Below are 17,666 nucleotides of genomic sequence, written 5' to 3'. Positions count from 1 at the left end.
AAGCTTAAGTAAATCTAACTTTGTAAGTCCAAGGCTAATATATTCTTTTTACAAATTCTGATATCTTTCTGGCATTTCACAATAACAAGGAATCTACTTGGGACTTATATGAAGGAAATTAAAATAAAGTAATATACAGCTGATATTAATACCAATTATTTTTCCTATGCTATTACTTTCCATTAGAAGATATTCTGCCAATGAGTGGAATTACAGCTGCATTCTTTTGTACATCAGATTACAACTACAACCCGACTAATAAATTTAAAAAGAGACTTCTAAAGTGATTGACAAGGAATGCAGACCGTGTCTTTTTAGGTAGTGTTTTTTTTTTTTAAAATACTCTAGATATGGCTAAGTAATCTAATGTTTTCTTAACAGTATTTCCTTTTTTGTCACATGATCTGGACATCCAAGAACAGATGCAGAACATGAAAAACTCAATTTGAAATTGAGTTATTTAAATAGATGTGACAATTCTGAAGAATTAAAGTCAGTCTCCTTATATCTCCTACATTTTTACTCCTCTAGGCTTTGAGTGAACAAACCATTTAACTCTTTATCCATGACCTTCTTCAATCCTACTTCTGACTCCATGAACATTTTTGTATCATTTTAACACATACAGAGGCATGCTGTTACTTTATGCAAAAACCCATTGTGTAATTAGCTCGTTTGAAAGTTCAAACATTCACTGTACACAAAATTCAGAATTTAAGTATAAAAAAATTGACTGAAGTGTATGCCGTTGCTGAACTGACACAACAATCTCACTGTATATGATGCAGCATTTTCTCTTCTCAACTTGTGGGTCTCACGTTTCCCTCTGATAAACTTGAGAATGAACTGTGTTAAAATATCACATTGCAACAGCTCACACTTAGATTGGCAAAATATACAATGCTGACTTGCAAAAGGCAGCCTTAATGCTATGCTGTAATACCAAAAAGAACGACTTTGTATAATACTGTATCAAGTAATTAATAAAGAAAATAGCAACATGGTTTCATAGCTGTAACTGCAATGGGGAACCTTATAAGCCATTGTGTAAAAAAACTGCACAACCATTTTTAAAGTATATTCTTTACAGTACTGTAAGCAACATTCTGCAGCTAAATGCAATTTCCAAAAACAAATGAGAGACATTCACTTACCATATCTCTCATTTTTTTCTTCAGGAAGTTCTTTAACTTAATATATATAATAGTGTATTAGTTCTGGCAGTCCCTGCTAGTACCTGGAGTGGAAAAAAAGGATTTCTTAGGAAAAGAGGAGTGGAATATGCAATTGAATGTAATAAGTCTGACGTGTAGTGTGATGTCCTTACACTAACGCATTCAATATTGATTAACATGAAAAGTTGTGATTTTAGCTTTTGGAAAATTTGCCGGCTTTTCGGGAAGGTTCATATGGCACTCTGAGAATACTAGGGGTTTCCTCCATTACTCGTACAAGAAGATTGTCAATGTAGTCCTCAAGTTCACGAATATGGGTGTCTTTCTTCTTAAGCTGCTCTTTGTGTTTCACCAACTCTTGCAAGACCTCTTCATATGTAAGATTACGGTACCCTGCAGTAGCATCAAAAGGATTTCCATCCTACAAATAAGTTAAAAAAGTAATTTCAACATTTTACTAACCAAGATTGTGAGCAAGTTGAGAGGTATGAAACAAAGTCATTTTGGTACTGATCTTTATACTTAGAAGAAGAATCTCCTAATTACCCTAAATTGGTTAACCCAGATGGAGTCAACAAAGGAGAGAGGAAAGGTTCAGGACAGTTTTTCTCAAACCCTACCTTCTCTTTTCTTTTCTTTCTTGAGTCCTCTCATTTTTTGTTCACCTTTTGTAAAATCTGTAGCAAGGCATTCATTTAGCTCTTCAATAACCTCAAGCCTCATCTGTCTTTTATTTTCCACTCCTGGCCTTTAGTAGTTCTCCAACTTTTAAAAGTCAGGGTCCACACTTATTATATATTGTGACTTTATATTTCATATTTTGGAGGATGCTAAAAGGCTGTATTATCATTGCACTAGAGCACTCAGCTAGAAAGAACTATTACAAGTTTAAAAAGTGGTTAACCAAATCCTAAAAGCAGCAGCAATGAAAACAGAAACATTTTTAGTAACAACTTCTGATGATTCCCTAAATATAGGCATCAAGAGAAGTAAAATTTAGTTCCCAAAATAAAGGAACAAAGCATGAGCCAAGAAACTATAACCTTGAGTGTCTTATTTTCTCCTGAGGAGAGATAATGGTAACATTAAGGAACAAGATTACAATACATTTGGAAACATATAATTGAGAAAAGGATAGTTAGCAAGAGTTGATTTATAAAAGTAATAGTACTGTTAGACACACATAATAATTAGCTTTAGCTGCTTCAGAGGCTGAGGCATTTAAAAGATATGGAACATTTTACTAAATAAAATAATCTAACCCCTCAAAGCTTGAACCTTTGACTGGAATATAAACTGAAGTAATTCATGCTTCGGAGACAGTTTTTGTTTACATTTAAATCTTCTCATTAAAAATGATAAATCAGGTTCTATTAGGAAGTAGACCACATGGTAGATATATACACAAGTAGCCCGCTTCACTCCTTTGCATTTCGGCATAGCTCAATATTTACACATTGGCATCCATCTGATCATTAAAATACGCAGGTGGCCAAAGTTTTCAAGTAAGGCTAATTAAAAGTGAGGGCATACTGTGTGATTCAGTGGGAATGCTACAAGCTATCTGGCCTCTCCCCCAGTCAATTGTTTTCTGTTAGCAATATTAATTATTTAAGGGTTTTTGACTTATTATATTTGTGAGATTTAAAATTATTTTACCCATCGGTATTTAGTCACTAACAATTAACTTGGTTTTGACAATCCGTAACACTAAAAGCTGCCAGTCATTCTTGATGACTCACATAGCTCATTAAAAAAAACCCAAACACCTAACTTGGTGAAATTTATAAATAATTTAGTATTAGATACCCAATGCTGTATGCATAATAGAAAGCATTTCCAATTCTTATTTGTATACTTTGCTTATTTTCTTCCACAGTAAATTAGGAATTTGGCATTACAATACTAATGTTTCAGACACCTCAGAGAACACATTACTAAAACTAGCATATCTAAAAATAAAATTTTTGCTCAATTTTCTCATTTGCAAAAAGACATAAAACTGGTATACAACACTGTTTTTAATTATTATATCTTTTCCCCCAAATAGTTGTGTAATACATATGTTTTAAAGTTGTTTTCTTATGTTCATGCTCCACATGAAACTTTTCTTGTAATAACTTGTTACATAAATGCAAAGGGAAATACTGCTTACAGAAAAATACAAATTTAAACTGCCTACCAGTATGTTTTTCATAAATTTAAAAGTGAACACTGACAGCACTACGGGGTAACTCACGTTTGATGTTAATGTTGTTAATTTGAACAAAAGTAACACATTGCTCTATAGTATCCACTCGACAAAAACTTGCTACTAAAATTTTACTGTAAAATATTTATCTTATTTTAGTAAAATGTACTAAACAGCAACATCCTGGAGGGAGGGTTGTCTTGGTAACTATATGTTATTGGGGTACAAACTGACATCCACAGTAACTGGAGGAGAGTGAGAGAGATAAGAGGAAGGCCTGGCATTCTCTGATCATATCTTTATTGTTCTAATGAGGAATTTTGCTCTGGGAATATCATCTCAGCTACTTTCACATCTTTTGTCCTACTTGCTTCATCTCCCTTTCAGTTCTTAATTAGGCCGTAAAGAGCTCGCGCTGCCCTTTCAACTGGCTACTGCTCCCATTTAAGCACTATTTCCAGAGACAGGTGTTGGCACCAGAGCAGAAGACATACAAGTGTAATTTCTAAACACTAGGTATAAGGAAAGAAAAAAATAACAACTTGGTGGAAGGCTATTACTGCAGAACCTAATATAAATTACTTCAAACATCTTTAAAATAATCTGGAGCATTAAAATGTTTCAAATAGTTTCATTCAAAAACTAAGGGTACATAGATAGTGCCTTCTTCTCTTAATTGTATCTTGCATTAAATGAACATAACCTTATAATCCTGCAACTGACATTTAGGATAGTTGGTATTCCAAAAGAAAATCAGCATATCAAGGATTTCTTTTATCACCTTTAAATCCTTTAAATAAAACAATTCATATCTTATTTCTTAAAAGAATTATTACCAGCAATAAATTACACAATTTGGGATAGTACATTTACAAGCACATAGAAACTGTAATTAAGGTTACTTTACAGACAATAGCTGGTAAATTAAATCAATTTTTTGATGTTGCTTTTTGTCAGAGATTAAGTAACTGACTGGTAGAATTCAGTTTACTATCTGATCAAAGGCAGCCTTCATATACTCTGACATCTCCCTCTAGTTCCTTACATTATACAAACTTGGGTATTTATTATGAAACATCAAAAGTTGTTATAAATCATTTACATAACACAGCAAAATACAAACAGTAGAAATCCTATTTGGTTGTGCAACTTATTTTCTATTTTTTTTTAAGATGGAAAACAAATCCACTTTTAAAGATACAATCTGCTCATAGAACAAAATTCTAGTAAGACCATCATTTCTTTTAAACAAAGAAACTACAAAATGTGTGGATTTTTTCCCTCTGAGTCCGCAGGGGACAGAATAAAACTGTAATGGACTTAAATTGGAATAAGGGAGATTTGGTTAGATATTGGGGAGAACTTACTAACTATGAGCATGATTAAGCAGTAGAAGAGATCACTTCGAGAGGTTGTGGCATTATTGGCACTGGAAGTGGTTAGGGCAAGTAAGACATATATGTCTGAGGTGGTTTAGACAGGGATGATCCTATCTCAAGCAGGGACTAAATAACCTCTTGAGGACCCTTCTAGGTCTTTTCTCTGTTATTTTATGATTCTTTGCATCTTAGAATAAAATGTCTTCTTTCTTTTTTTCTTTTTTTATTATTTTCATAAGAAGCTGTTAATTTTTTATTTTTATTACTAACCCCTTCATATTTATTTCCTAAATCAGGTTATTTCCTCCAAATACCCATCTAAATAACTGTCCTACTAAAGAGCCATAGGCTACAGTAGTAAGAAAGGTCGGTTAGGTAATACACTGCTAATGAAAAATTGTTGACTGGATTCTACTATTTAGTTCCAACTTGTTTTAAATGGCCAAATCAATAGATCTCCCACTATTCCCAGGTGGAAATCCTCACATCTGTTCTACATGGTATCTTCAAGGTTATTCCACTTATTTTGAGGCTCGGGTCCTCTAGGCCTTCTCTTGGTTTCATTGAACTGTACCACATCTGTAATCAGGAGAGCATTTCTGGTGAGGAGTGCTGGCTTATATCAGTCATATAAGAAAACAAAATAAGTAAATTCCAGCATTTTATTTTATTTTATTTTTTTGCATTAGAGGGAAAAGTATTTATTCTGTTTCAGGCAACAAATAGATGGCATTTACTGATGGTTCTCCATAACATTATTACTCACTGTTGTTTTCCTGAGGTCTTCAATGCTTCGTGTATTCATCTTAAAACTGGAGGAGAAACAAAAAAAAAAACCCTTACTAATGTGTCCTTTGTCAAGGTAACTTTATAACAAATGTAGCAACGTGCATATAATTCGGGACTCCAAGAACTTACAAAATTTAGGGACAATTTCCCAAATTTAAGGTAATGCTCTTAACCACTTCATTTTTTTAATTTTATTTTTTACAAGAACCACCATTTCCGAAACTGAGATACTAATTCAGTTTTTATACCCATTTTCTATATAGATGTCTAGGCTGAGATTGTCAAGAAAGGTACCAATTGGTATTTTTCTTCGTGGAGGGTTTGATATAGGTGGCCTACATAAACTAAATTGAGACCACTAGTTGTTTTCATAGGTTGAAAAGTTCTTTAATGTTCATGATGCTCAATTCTCAACAGAGTTAAGGTGGATCCAATTAACAACTATTCGATAGACTTATTAAATTATTCTACATACAACATTACAAAGTTTTCATTTTTTTTCCCTTAAGTGACTGAGACCAAAGCATAGCTGATACCTGGCAGTAGCATTTTAATGCTCTAGCTCACCAAATAGTGATTCTGTGATGCTGGAAAGGTTACGTATGCCCCAGGAGCACACCTGTACTGAAGGTCAAAGTTGAGGCTTGTTGATAGAGGTTTTACAAAAGAGCCTTCTCAGTTCAACTTGGCTTGGTTGAACATGTAACAAATCATTTATGATTAGACCAAACCCTTCATGTCTCTCATGGCTCATGAATTTGCCTTTATTTTTTTAGAAAAAAAAAAAAAATCATCTCTGTAGTCAGAGATTATACCTTGATAAAGCAATTCAAGAAGAAGGAAACATAAATTTGGAAACAAAGTGTTTAAATTTTAAGCCACTGAAAAGGTATTGGAAAAAAATAAAAAATGACACCTTTCAAAAGTATGAAAAAAGCTGTCCCCTTGTTTTTCATTTTAACAGAAAAATCATCCTTAAAACAAGCAATATTCTTCCCCTTGAATCTCATTCTTTTTTGAGCCTGTAACTTTGGATTATACATATTTATCCATTGATATGCAAGAGGTGAATGGACATGTTTTGCAAAGCAAGGCTCTGAATGTTGCCATTATAAAATGAAATTAAAAAGCTAAATCAATCTAGGACAGCTCTAGTCTTTGCTTATACAGACACCCAGCAAACCACCTGTAGCACTTGGAATATTAGATGAAGATTTGATTACATGAACAGTCACAACTGCAAGGAAAAAGGTGTCTGATGAATCCAGTTCTGGCTAATTCCCATTATACCTGCTTGTAACAGTGATCTGAGGCATTCTGCCCAGTTCACTAGAGAACAGTTTTGAATGAGGGGCCTCTTTCATCGGGTATTGTCTACAATCTAAAGGCAGGAACCCTCCCTCATGGTCTGCCTTTTAGTCTCACACTGATGTGTCAAACACATGATGAACTTACTCATTCATGGCTGCCTTTTGTGATCTATTCTGTGTTCAAAAAAAAAATGAGTGAACTGAACTGGATCGAATTAGCTTGGTGAAAACCAAGAATGTCATTATTTAGCGAAGTGTGGCGCTAATTTGGGATACCTTTCTTTTGGGACCATTTCCTCGTGTCAGACAAGATATAGAATAATACGGTCTGACTGCTCAACTGAGTGAGTTTCTGAAAGGTTAAGAAAGCAGGATCTTTTATAGAACTGAATGACTTAATAGTTTTTGTGAAATACATTCTGAGATGCTCGTTCATAACAGCAACTTAAAAAAGAATCAGGAACAGTGACTATACATAAAAACTGAACTTTAAAATTAGAAAGGCAGAGGATTGGGAGTACTAAATAATGTTTTTAAACAGAAAAATAATCATGCACACTGCATTATTGTGAACCTCCCGACTGCATCTACAAAACCAGCAAGTGTAGGTACTTTCATAAGCAGTTGTCTACATTTAAATACAGAAGGGTCACAAATAAAAAACTGATTGTGTACATATTTTAAGAGAAAAGTGGGAAATAGACCCCCTCCCAGGGAAGTAGTGAATCATTTTGATTGTTATCTTATCTATCTATATTTTAAATCAGATTGTCTACTAACTAGTCCATGGGCTCAGTGAGCCTAGCATGGTTTCCTGCCAGCTCTTCTAGCCTGAGGTGAGTATGAGAAATTGCAGGCTCTCCCAGCTGTACTCATAATTCACCATTTGTGAATTTAATAATACCTTTAAAGAATATACTGTAAAACTGCAAAAATACATTTTTGCAGCATTGTGTATTTAAAGTTCCTAGGCCTTTTCTTAAGTTTCATCATAATAATACACCTTGAAGTTAAAGTTGACATCTTAGTTGGCTAATAATAACCATGTAAAAGCAAGCCAAAAAAGCATACACCTAGGATTATAGGAATCATAAATTGTATATTAAGTAAGCCTACATCTCTCTCTCTCTCAAGCAACTATTTTCTTAAGTATAGAAGGTCAGTCTGATTTTAACTGAAGCCGCTGATGTCAGCAATATCCAAATTCTAATTAATATGTATATCTGAACGATAAAAGCAATGTGGATGTCAATGCCATGCTCTGCTATCATTGTAGGACTACAGAGCACAGTTATAATAGCTAAGATCCTATCCCTATTTTTTTGCCTTGGGTTTGATAAATTGGCAGCAAATCTATGCTGTGGAAGCATGACAAAAATATGTTCACAGCTTGGAAGCATATTTTCCTTTTAGATTTTAGAGTGCGGTTCCACTGTAAAAAACAATTGTAAGCATTGGCATTGTGGGATTCTATATTTATTGTTTTTCAGTTACTTCCAAACTACATTTGCTCAGTTTGCAAGTAAGAAAAGATGTTTCTTCACTAACTGGCAGGCTTTTTTTTTTGCCAGCTCATCCTGGAAACTGAAAGTCAAAATTGGGTTTATCTGGCTCAAACATCACTATTAAAACTGTCTTGTGTATATACACATAATTACTGTTTTCCAAAATTTAGTTTTAAGTGCTATTAGAAAGGCACACTAAAATTGATTTTAATAGGATTTTGCATCTCCTCAAATAAAAGTTCCAGAGCACAGGGTATTTATTGCTCAATAAAAATCACACAGTTATAATGTGAATAATCTATTTAGTTTAGTAAGGACAGCATGTCAAATGTGGTTTAAATTTGCTATTATGATCCAAGATGAGTAATTAAGACTTTAAAATAAGCTTCGCTGAAATGATATTGTGCCTAAAGGCACACAGGACAGCATATGAAATCAACAGTAGATCAGCTGAGGGTTTCTCAAAATTCTGCCTCTACGTGCTTCTTTTCTCTCATTTCTTTTATTGCCTCTTAATTCTTTTATTGCCTCTCAAGTCATCGTCTTTAGTATCACTAATCTTGCTTCCTTCTTCTATGTTGCTCCTTACTTTAATCCTTCTTGTGTCTAGGTATGGTCAAATGACCAAAGATTCCTCCTTACAAATCTCTTGTATCTAATATATAATGCCTACAAAGTTTTTCAAACAATTCACAAAAATATGCTGCCTTGTTATGATCCAATTTATGCTTGGATACTATAAAGTATAGAAAGATTTTCTATACTTGATCTTAGCCCATTGGGCTGAGTGATGACACTTACTACACTTCAACTACACGACAGTGCAGTATAGACTTCACTTAAAAACAGATAGCTTAGGTACCCATCCCAGTTTACATGAGGCAGCAAAAGCTCTACAAAGGCTGCAAAACTCACTGAAGAAACTGGTAAATACATGGTTTGGTTAACCCACACTGAGCTGTGCTGTCATAGGTAAGCTGCTAGAAGTACATGACCTAACTGTAGAGCTACACTTAAGGCTGTTTATAGACATGGGGGAAAAAAAGTGCTTTACCAGAAGCAGCAAAATGGTAGTTGGACTCTGCTCTTCAGCATCTGTATAGATCGGGCGCTTCAGTGAGGCTTTTTCGTGCTTTTATCTAATAGCTGATTCAATCAGCTTTTAGATAAAAGTGCCAACAAAGCCCCACTAAAGCGCCCAATCTATACAGACACTGGGGAAGCCGGGTCCAACTAACACAATGCCTCTTCTGGGCATGCGCTGGGCTCGGCATGGGGGCTCACAGAATTTAAAGTAAAGCTCGGGAGAGGCGGGGGGGAGTTGGGTTTTTTTTACATCTGTAAGTAGCCTAAATTTATTTTATTGGTTTTATGATTAGGTTTTTATCAAATTTTGAAACTTTATGATGGTAAAAAACTTAAACATTAAAATTGCAGGCCGCAGAATTTCTAGATATCTATAAATAGAAGATTTAAAACAGTGTTTTAAAAAAACTCACTGTGAAAATAAGGTTATGGACAAACAGAGAATTTGAAGCTGGATAGAAAGAAATTGGGGCTTTAATATGCATCAATTATTTTGCTGTAACTGCCCATCTGCAGACAGCCTACAATGAAATTGGGGCAGAACTACCATGGCTTAGCTTCCATTTGCCAAGGGATAAGAATGGCACACGGGCAGTCATCATAGACCACCACAGGCACCATAGTAAAGCTTTGCCCCATTTATTCTGCATTAAATAGTTTTTATGTCCACACTCTACAACCGTTACTAGCTGAACAGTTTTATCTGCCAATATAATGTGTCGCACTTCTCTAACATACTGTTTGTAAATCATAATATGCTTAAAAAGCAAGAAAAATCTATCTTTTGTTAGTCAGATCAGAAGGCTATAGTGATCTTGTGCAATACGTTGGATTGAGTTTTATTATAGTTTTTACAAGCAAAATTGGCTAACAACAATAAAATGGAAATTTTTCAGGCATTTAAATATTTCTTTTACTATGCACTTTCATACTCAGCTACGAGATCAAATATTGAACAGACGGTGCTTTGGCTAAACGACTTAAGACATTTTATCCTCAGGAGAGCTACTGTACACATCAGTTAGGTCATTATATTTTAAGTTGTGTCATCACTTCTACTTTAAGGTCCTACTTTCAGGGATCTATAACTCAGCTAGGGGGAAAAAAAAAAAATCACCCCAGATTGCAACTTGGCATTTAAAGTCTCAAGCTCAAAAACAATTTTCATTTAAAACAACTGTTTCTTAACATGCTGAAACAGAAAAATGTAGAAGTTTTCCAATTCAAATACTCTGTACATTGACTATATTTAAAAAGAATGTCATTTTAATAAATGAAGTTTGGTTCTTTTGCTAAAAACCAAAAAAACGTGCTTCTTTGGTAATAATAAAAAAAAAAATATCTCTTTCTATTTTTTTTACTTCAATAGCCAAAGCATTATACTTTGGATGGACTTTTCCTTGTATACCCAGTACATCAATTTCAAATGATTTCATATGTATTTACAAGACTGCAACATTTCTAAAAATCTTGTAATTATTCAGGAACATGAACTTTAAGCACAGCAACTTTTATAAAATAAATATTCTCATTAGAAATATCTAATTGGGTGGAGACAGCTTCCCCTAGTCCAGACTTATAAAAACAAATTCACAGAATATCCTGTAGGACCCTATGGCTCCAACACAGCATAAATAACAACCCAAGCATTTGATGGTTGCTTGGTGGGAACCTTAGGGGTGGTAGTTTCAGCCACATAGAAGTATCCATATCATGTAACAGTTGGCAGGCTGAACCCAAAAGTCCAAAATGAGATAAGGCATAGATTTAATTACTCTCTCACCACAAGAGATGATCTATCCATCTCACTAGTTAAGCACCTTAGCAGGGCAGGGAGCAAATCCTGCACTGTTTCTGTTTGCTTGGTACTTATTCTGTGCTTAAGAAGTCTCAGACCCGCTGCCTTATGTACTACATTCTAGTAAATATTAAGATTTCTGCAGTACAAATAACATAGTATTTCATTCTACGCAGTATTTCATTCTATTATTTCATATTTTCAACCGATTCTGAGATCAAACAGGTAAATCTCATTCAACTAGAATGGTGGCAACTATGCATCTATAACCACAACTGTAAGTGAAGAAGAGTGAAAGAAAAATAAATAAAATAGCACCCGAATTCTGGTAACAGGGAGAGGGTGTGTTGCTTTTGAAAGAAGAAATGTAAAGAATGCAAGAAGGAGAATAAAACATTGCAAAATCGTGTAACCTATATACAGATACTTTGTTAATGACTGATAGAAATGTCAGAATTGATTATTATTGTAAGCAGGCATAATTACATATATTCTTTAAGCAGCTTCTCCTAAATAAAGCATAGAAAGACAGAAAGCAGAATAGGGTGGCCCCTTAAAGAGCAACTCATTCAGAGAGGCATTAGCTTTTGTAGGCAACAGCTGCCATTACATGCTCCTGTTTTGTCCTCACTTACAACTAGTTCAGGTTTGGGGACTCCCTATATCTTATAAATGAATGGCACTGCCAGGGACACACATATAGCCTTCTAATATTTCCTGTGCAGCTGCCCTCTCATCTCCATGATTATCTAAGGTGGGTGTGTGTGTGTGTGTGTGTGTGTGTGTGTGTGTGTGTGTGAATTACATTTTCACTGTATGGACATATGGGAAAGAAATCTCTAGAGAAATTTCATCAGAACTTTAACAACTTTCATCCCTCCATAGAACTCTCTCTGGTGTCACAACCCAAAAGGTGTGATTTTTATTTGTGTGCGCTTCGGCACTGCTAAATTGTCCCCGCTAAATTGCAAGCTTCCTTGCACGGTGGAGTTTTCTGCTGCAAAAGAGAACCCTGGTGCAAGGGAGAATTTCCCGCCAATTTGAAGCTTTCTTTGCAGGGTGCATTTCTTTGTTGCAGCACAGAAATGCTCATTGCAAAGAGTTCCCGCCATTTGTATGTAGATTTGGGTCCCATTATTGGCCAGTTCTAAATTATTCACACGTGGCGGCTAGTGATTGGCTTGGTTACTGTCTTAAAGGCTTGAGTGGTTTCCGCCCAAGTTGGAGGACTCCACGAACAAGGGAGGAGGAGACTTCACGCTGTGTGAAGATCTCTAAGCGCTGCGGATCCTCACGGACCCAGTGCATTTGAAGCAGGCTACGAAGATCTGATCAATCTCTAGCCTCTCCCCGTCGCCGATAGAATTCCTAGACGTACCCCACCCGTGCGCAAAAGAACTGGACCCACGGAGCCTAGCAAACTTTGTGTGAGTTGGTTCAGAGCTCTTCCGGACGAGTACTTTCTTCGGCTGACGCGACGGGCTCGCGTGTTCAGAGCCTTCAGCCGGATTGGGCTAGAGTTCACGAGTCTAGAACTCTTGTCCGCCTCTTTCCTTTTTCTTCTCTGTAACTGCAACTGAAGCAAGCTTTCCAGCCTACACCACTGCCATCTCGGTGTAAGTAAACAATCTTTTAAACTACCGATATGCGTCCGTGCCTAATTCCAGAGCGAAAGCCTCCCCTCTCCACCCCCGCGTGCCCGGGCTGCTGGCCACAGCCTGCGTGCAGCGCGAAAAAGGGCTCGGGGCGCTCCCGGCCTGCACATCTGGAATACTCCACTTAGCAAATTTATGTCTTACGCCTTACCGTGAAAGTTTGCAATGGCCATATTGCCACCACATGATTACTGGAAACTAAATGATTGCCACAACTACCTTCACCAACTTGCACCCTATGCACACCATTAGATTGATCATCTATGGCTAAGCTCATTACAGCCATATCTGATCTGATCCCACTAACTGGGATGCACACCTTACGGATCTGGAGCAGGGATTCCTACAATTATAATAATACAACCCCAAAACTGTAGCCACTCAAAGCAAAGCCAGGTTCAGACCCTGATCTGACCTAAAATAATACCAACCCCAGGGCAAGGGCAACAGAGTCCCTCTGGTTGTCATCAACAGCCCCCGGTTTGAACACCTTAGGCATATCATTAATAAGCTCCAACACCTCTTGGAAACAGGTAATCATCTCAACGTAGTTAGGAGAGGCAAACCTGTCCTGGCTTACGGATGGAGATTCCTCTCCAGGTAGCCTGTTCCAGTGCTTTCCTACCTTCCTCCTGAGAAAGCATAGGTGACAGATGGGGGAGGATAGGGGGTGTGTGCCCCCCAGATTTCTGCACCAATGGCCCAGCAGCACTGGGGGGTGGCAGCTGCAGAGTAGAGTTGTGCCCCTGGCACTGTCAACACTTACACATCATTTGTGTGTTCAAGTTTCCACTTATTGTAAGCTTCCTTCTTTATGTTTTAGCTCATTGAAGACTTCCCTGCTAAGACAAGCTGGTCTTCTGCCATACTGGCTAGTCTTCCTGCGTGTTGGGATGGTTCATTCCTTTGTCATCAGTAAGGTTTCTTTGAAAAACAACTAGCTGTTCTAGACTCCCCTGCCCCAACGAGCTTCCAGGGAATCCTGCGGGGCCCATCAGTTTCCCGAGGAAGTCAAAGTCTGCTTTTCTGAAGTCCAGGCTTCTTACTAACGCTCTCCTTCCTTCTTTTCCTCAAAATCCTGAACTCAATCATCTTGTGGTTGCTGCTGCCCAAGTTGCCATCCACTACTACATTCCCCACCAATTCTTCCTTGAGCAGGAGGTCAAAATGAACACGGTCTCTAGTTGGTCTCTTCCATCAGGAAGATGTCCCCAGGACTCTGCAAAAATTTCCTGGACGGCCTGTGCCCTGCTGTATTGCCCTCTCAGTGGATATCAGGAAACTTTCAATATAGCAGGAGGAGACTTTCTTCAAACAGCTAGTACAGACACCTGAGGTAACCAGCTGATTGCCCTATTTTCTCAGGAAGAATTAGAAGGCCTTGCAAAGAGCAGGGACACAAAACAGAAAGAAATAAAGGAATTTTAATATAAGGGATAGGGAAAAGGAGAGGGGGCAGGGTGACAGAGTTAGAGAAAGTATAGAAAGAAAAGCATTGAAAAATTACACTACATCTGCTTAAAAGGAATAAACAGCATTGCAGTCCTTTGCTCCAGTTCTGCAATGAGCTCTGTAGAAATGCAGGGGTTTAGGCACAAGGCACTCATTGTTGTACAGGAGCCCCTAGTGCTTGATAATCAAGGGCAAAATTGCCAAAGCATAGCAGTGACACTCACACGTGCCAATGTTAATGAAATATTAAAGCCTAACAGTATACTGAATATATGCTGCCCTTTGTCCTCAACTGCTGTCATCTGAACACAATGATGCGCTCAAAATTCTAGTATTTTTGTGCATCTCACTCAAATGTTCTCATAAAAGTTCATGCTTAGCAGATTGAAAATAAAATAGACAATAAGAAATGTTTGCGGGCAATGCAATAACGCAAAAGCTAAGGGAAAACAGGAGCAAACCAAATTAATAGTATTTCAGGCATTAAAACTATTTGCATTAAATTGTGAAAGAGGAAGCTGTCGCTATTTATTTTTAGTAATACCTGACACCACAGGGGCAGCCAGTGCTGCCACTGTTAAGTATGATGAGTATGAAGAACTGCTGAGATACACTGTTAAGACAATCATCATCGGATTTGGGAACACAGACAAAACAAAATAGATAAGCAAAACAGAGAGCTTGTTAAATAGAAACCTTATTTATTTTTCCTTGAGCTGCAATTTTTAAGTGTTTGAAGAACATTTAAGAGACATGATAGGCTGTCAATATAGATTATAGGAAAGAAACAAAGTAGGTTTTACTTTTATTTGTTATAAAATAATATATTAAAATAGATTAGAACGTCCACTGATATTATGCAAATATCCTCCCTGAATGCAAGTAGGAATGTCATATTATGTACTGTAAAAGTATCAAAATGTAATATAAAGTTAGTACAGCAGCAACATCTACACTACAGGCACCATCTGCACTATTTCTTTTTTTGGAACCACTACAGAAATAATGGATACACTTCCATCCAACACAAGCCATGTGCCCTTTCCATGTCAATCACCTCCACAAAACTAATGGTAGTTTTTCTCTCAAAATGTTTTCATTGTCAAATATTTTTAGTTTACTTCAGTTGCCCAACAGGCTGGTGCAACTATACACATATACATGTTCTACAAAGGTTTGGAAGCTTCCCCCTGCCTTCCCACATTTCTGTATCCATCTCTACTTTTCTTTAAAACATGGTATACAAAATTATTTTTATAACACACCAGAGATTATGTAAACGACACATAATCAAATTCTTATTTTCTCCAAGAGGTTTGACATTTGTAATTTTACTCAATGCACCACACCACTTTACTCAGTTAACTCAATTTACGTCTGCTCAAATCTTCTGGAAACGGTCATAGCGAGTAAATTCATTGGTGCAACCAACTGTTTGCATGTCACAGAGTAGTACCGCAATTTCCCTCACGCTTCCTGAGACCGTCATTTTCCTTTTGGAGGATTAAGCCCATTTCTGATTACAACATTTCTATCTACTGAACTTCTCTAACGAAACAGCTATGGTAACAGTGATGAGTTACTAATATCTTTGCTGCTCTGTCATGGGAATGTAATCTGAAGAGTTATATTTTTAGAACAAAACAGGGCTTCTTAGAAAGCTCACAGACACCTATCAATTCACTTTTCTCAATCTGGCATTTGATCATACTAGTAACAACCTGTCAGCTTTAAGTATTGGACTATTTGTTACCCTGTGTCCAGTGCCTAAGAGCTCATTAATTACCTAAACTCTCTTTCTGTAGGTCTTGTTAATTACCCGTCTCCTGTCTCAGAGGACCTTGTTAATAACTTGTACAATCTCTCTAAAGAGGTCCTAACAACACATTAAAATTAAAGATGCTTTTCTTTTAGCACCTGTCAAGTGGTGTAAATTGAGAAATTTTCACATCAGTTTATTAGCCTACCATAGTGTTTTGTTTTGTTTTTTTAAAAACACCAAACAATTTTAGAGAAATGGTGCACAAAGGTTTGGTTATTTTATTAAAACTTTTTATTTTGAAGGACAAATATCAATTTACTTAAATATGTTCACTATAAAGGCAATAAAGCTGGTCCCTGCAAATTAAACCCTCAAGAAGCACATCAATTAATAAGAGCAATTATAAGAATGAATGTGATATAAATTATACATACGGCAAATGTTTTAAAGCTATGGACTAAGTTTTATTAAGACAAATCTCATTATGTTTAAATGACAGTTAAGCATACCAGGCTATATTGATGCTTACTAGCTCTTCATTGACAGCATGGTGCAAATCTCTTGGAACTATTAGATATTATATCATTTATGGAAAGAGTGTTTTTTTCTTTTACTATAAGGCCTAGTATTTTTAAAATGTGAAGCTACCCTGGATATCTCTAATTCTCAGTCATGATTAACAATACAATATGTAAAAATCTTTATGATTTACATAACATTGTATAGCTTCAAAACCCTCATTAAACACTAATTAATCCTTACCAAATTCCTAAGAGGTATGGAAGAATCATACTTACTTTACAGGCAAAAAAAATTGAAGCAGAGAGAAATTAAGTGACTAGCTCAAAGTTATAGAAAATAATTCTTATTAGAGTTGGATTATTAGATATCAGGTGTTTCTATATCCCGTATTTTGCGATGCACCGAAGACTATTCCTCTGTGCCAATATACAGCAATTTCTTTACAACTAGTATTAATCCTTATCAGCCTTACTAGAACAATGAAACTGAAGCCATTATTTCTGAATGGTTACTGTACCAATTTAACTGTTAGGGGGGAAAAGAAAAGAAAATTTTCTGATTTTCTAAGACTGTTGTTTTACAATGTCAATAATGACAGATACGATGAGCATCTTCTTGGCCAACCTACCATCCCAACAACTCATCCAGACAGTAATTAATTATGTACTATGAATGTATACTACAAAATGCTATTCTCTGTATCCTTCTTGCTTGACCAAAAAAATAGCAACCTAAATAAATTGAGATGAAATTTGGGCCTGACCTCAAACTGCAAGTCAATGGAAAAATGTCTAGTAGTTTTCAATCACTAATCAGACACATGGACACCTCATCATGTTTTAAAAAAAAATCTGAAATCAGAAAAACAAATCTATTGAATAAAGCAATGCCCTTTCCCCATCGTCCTTATCACTTCTGCGTGGAAAAGAAAAACAAAACCTTTCCTTGCTTCCTCCTAAATTAATTAAAATTTGAAGACAGTTATAAGAAAAACTGCAACAGGCATGGCTGTCCCTGGCGGGGGGGGGGGGGGGGGGGGGGC

At 36.3% G+C, this 17,666-nt stretch overlaps 1 protein-coding gene across 3 annotated transcripts in view; it reads right to left on the bottom strand.

Annotated features, from left to right (window-relative positions):
* Positions 1–324: 324 nt before the first annotated feature.
* Positions 325–17,666, bottom strand: part of RAB11FIP2 (RAB11 family interacting protein 2) — a 38,302-nt gene continuing 20,960 nt past the window's right edge. The window contains exons 4-5 of one of the 3 annotated variants that reach the window (XM_006020546.3): positions 5,512–5,557; positions 325–1,596 (exon numbers count right to left, since the gene is read on the bottom strand). In XM_006020546.3, the coding sequence (XP_006020608.1) occupies positions 1,369–1,596; positions 5,512–5,557 (274 nt within the window). In that variant the 3' untranslated portion in view covers positions 325–1,368. Of the gene's footprint in view, positions 1,597–3,184; positions 5,362–5,511; positions 5,558–17,666 lie in introns of those variants that run through there. The other 2 variants (XM_025200200.1, XM_006020547.3) reach the window with 2 other exon arrangements.

This window comes from Alligator sinensis, unplaced genomic scaffold, assembly GCF_000455745.1.
Source record: "Alligator sinensis unplaced genomic scaffold, ASM45574v1 scaffold527_1, whole genome shotgun sequence".
NCBI classification, from domain to species: domain Eukaryota; kingdom Metazoa; phylum Chordata; order Crocodylia; family Alligatoridae; genus Alligator; species Alligator sinensis.
The sequence above is the reverse complement of the archived record's forward strand: the minus strand, read 5'-3'. Positions and strand labels throughout refer to the sequence as shown.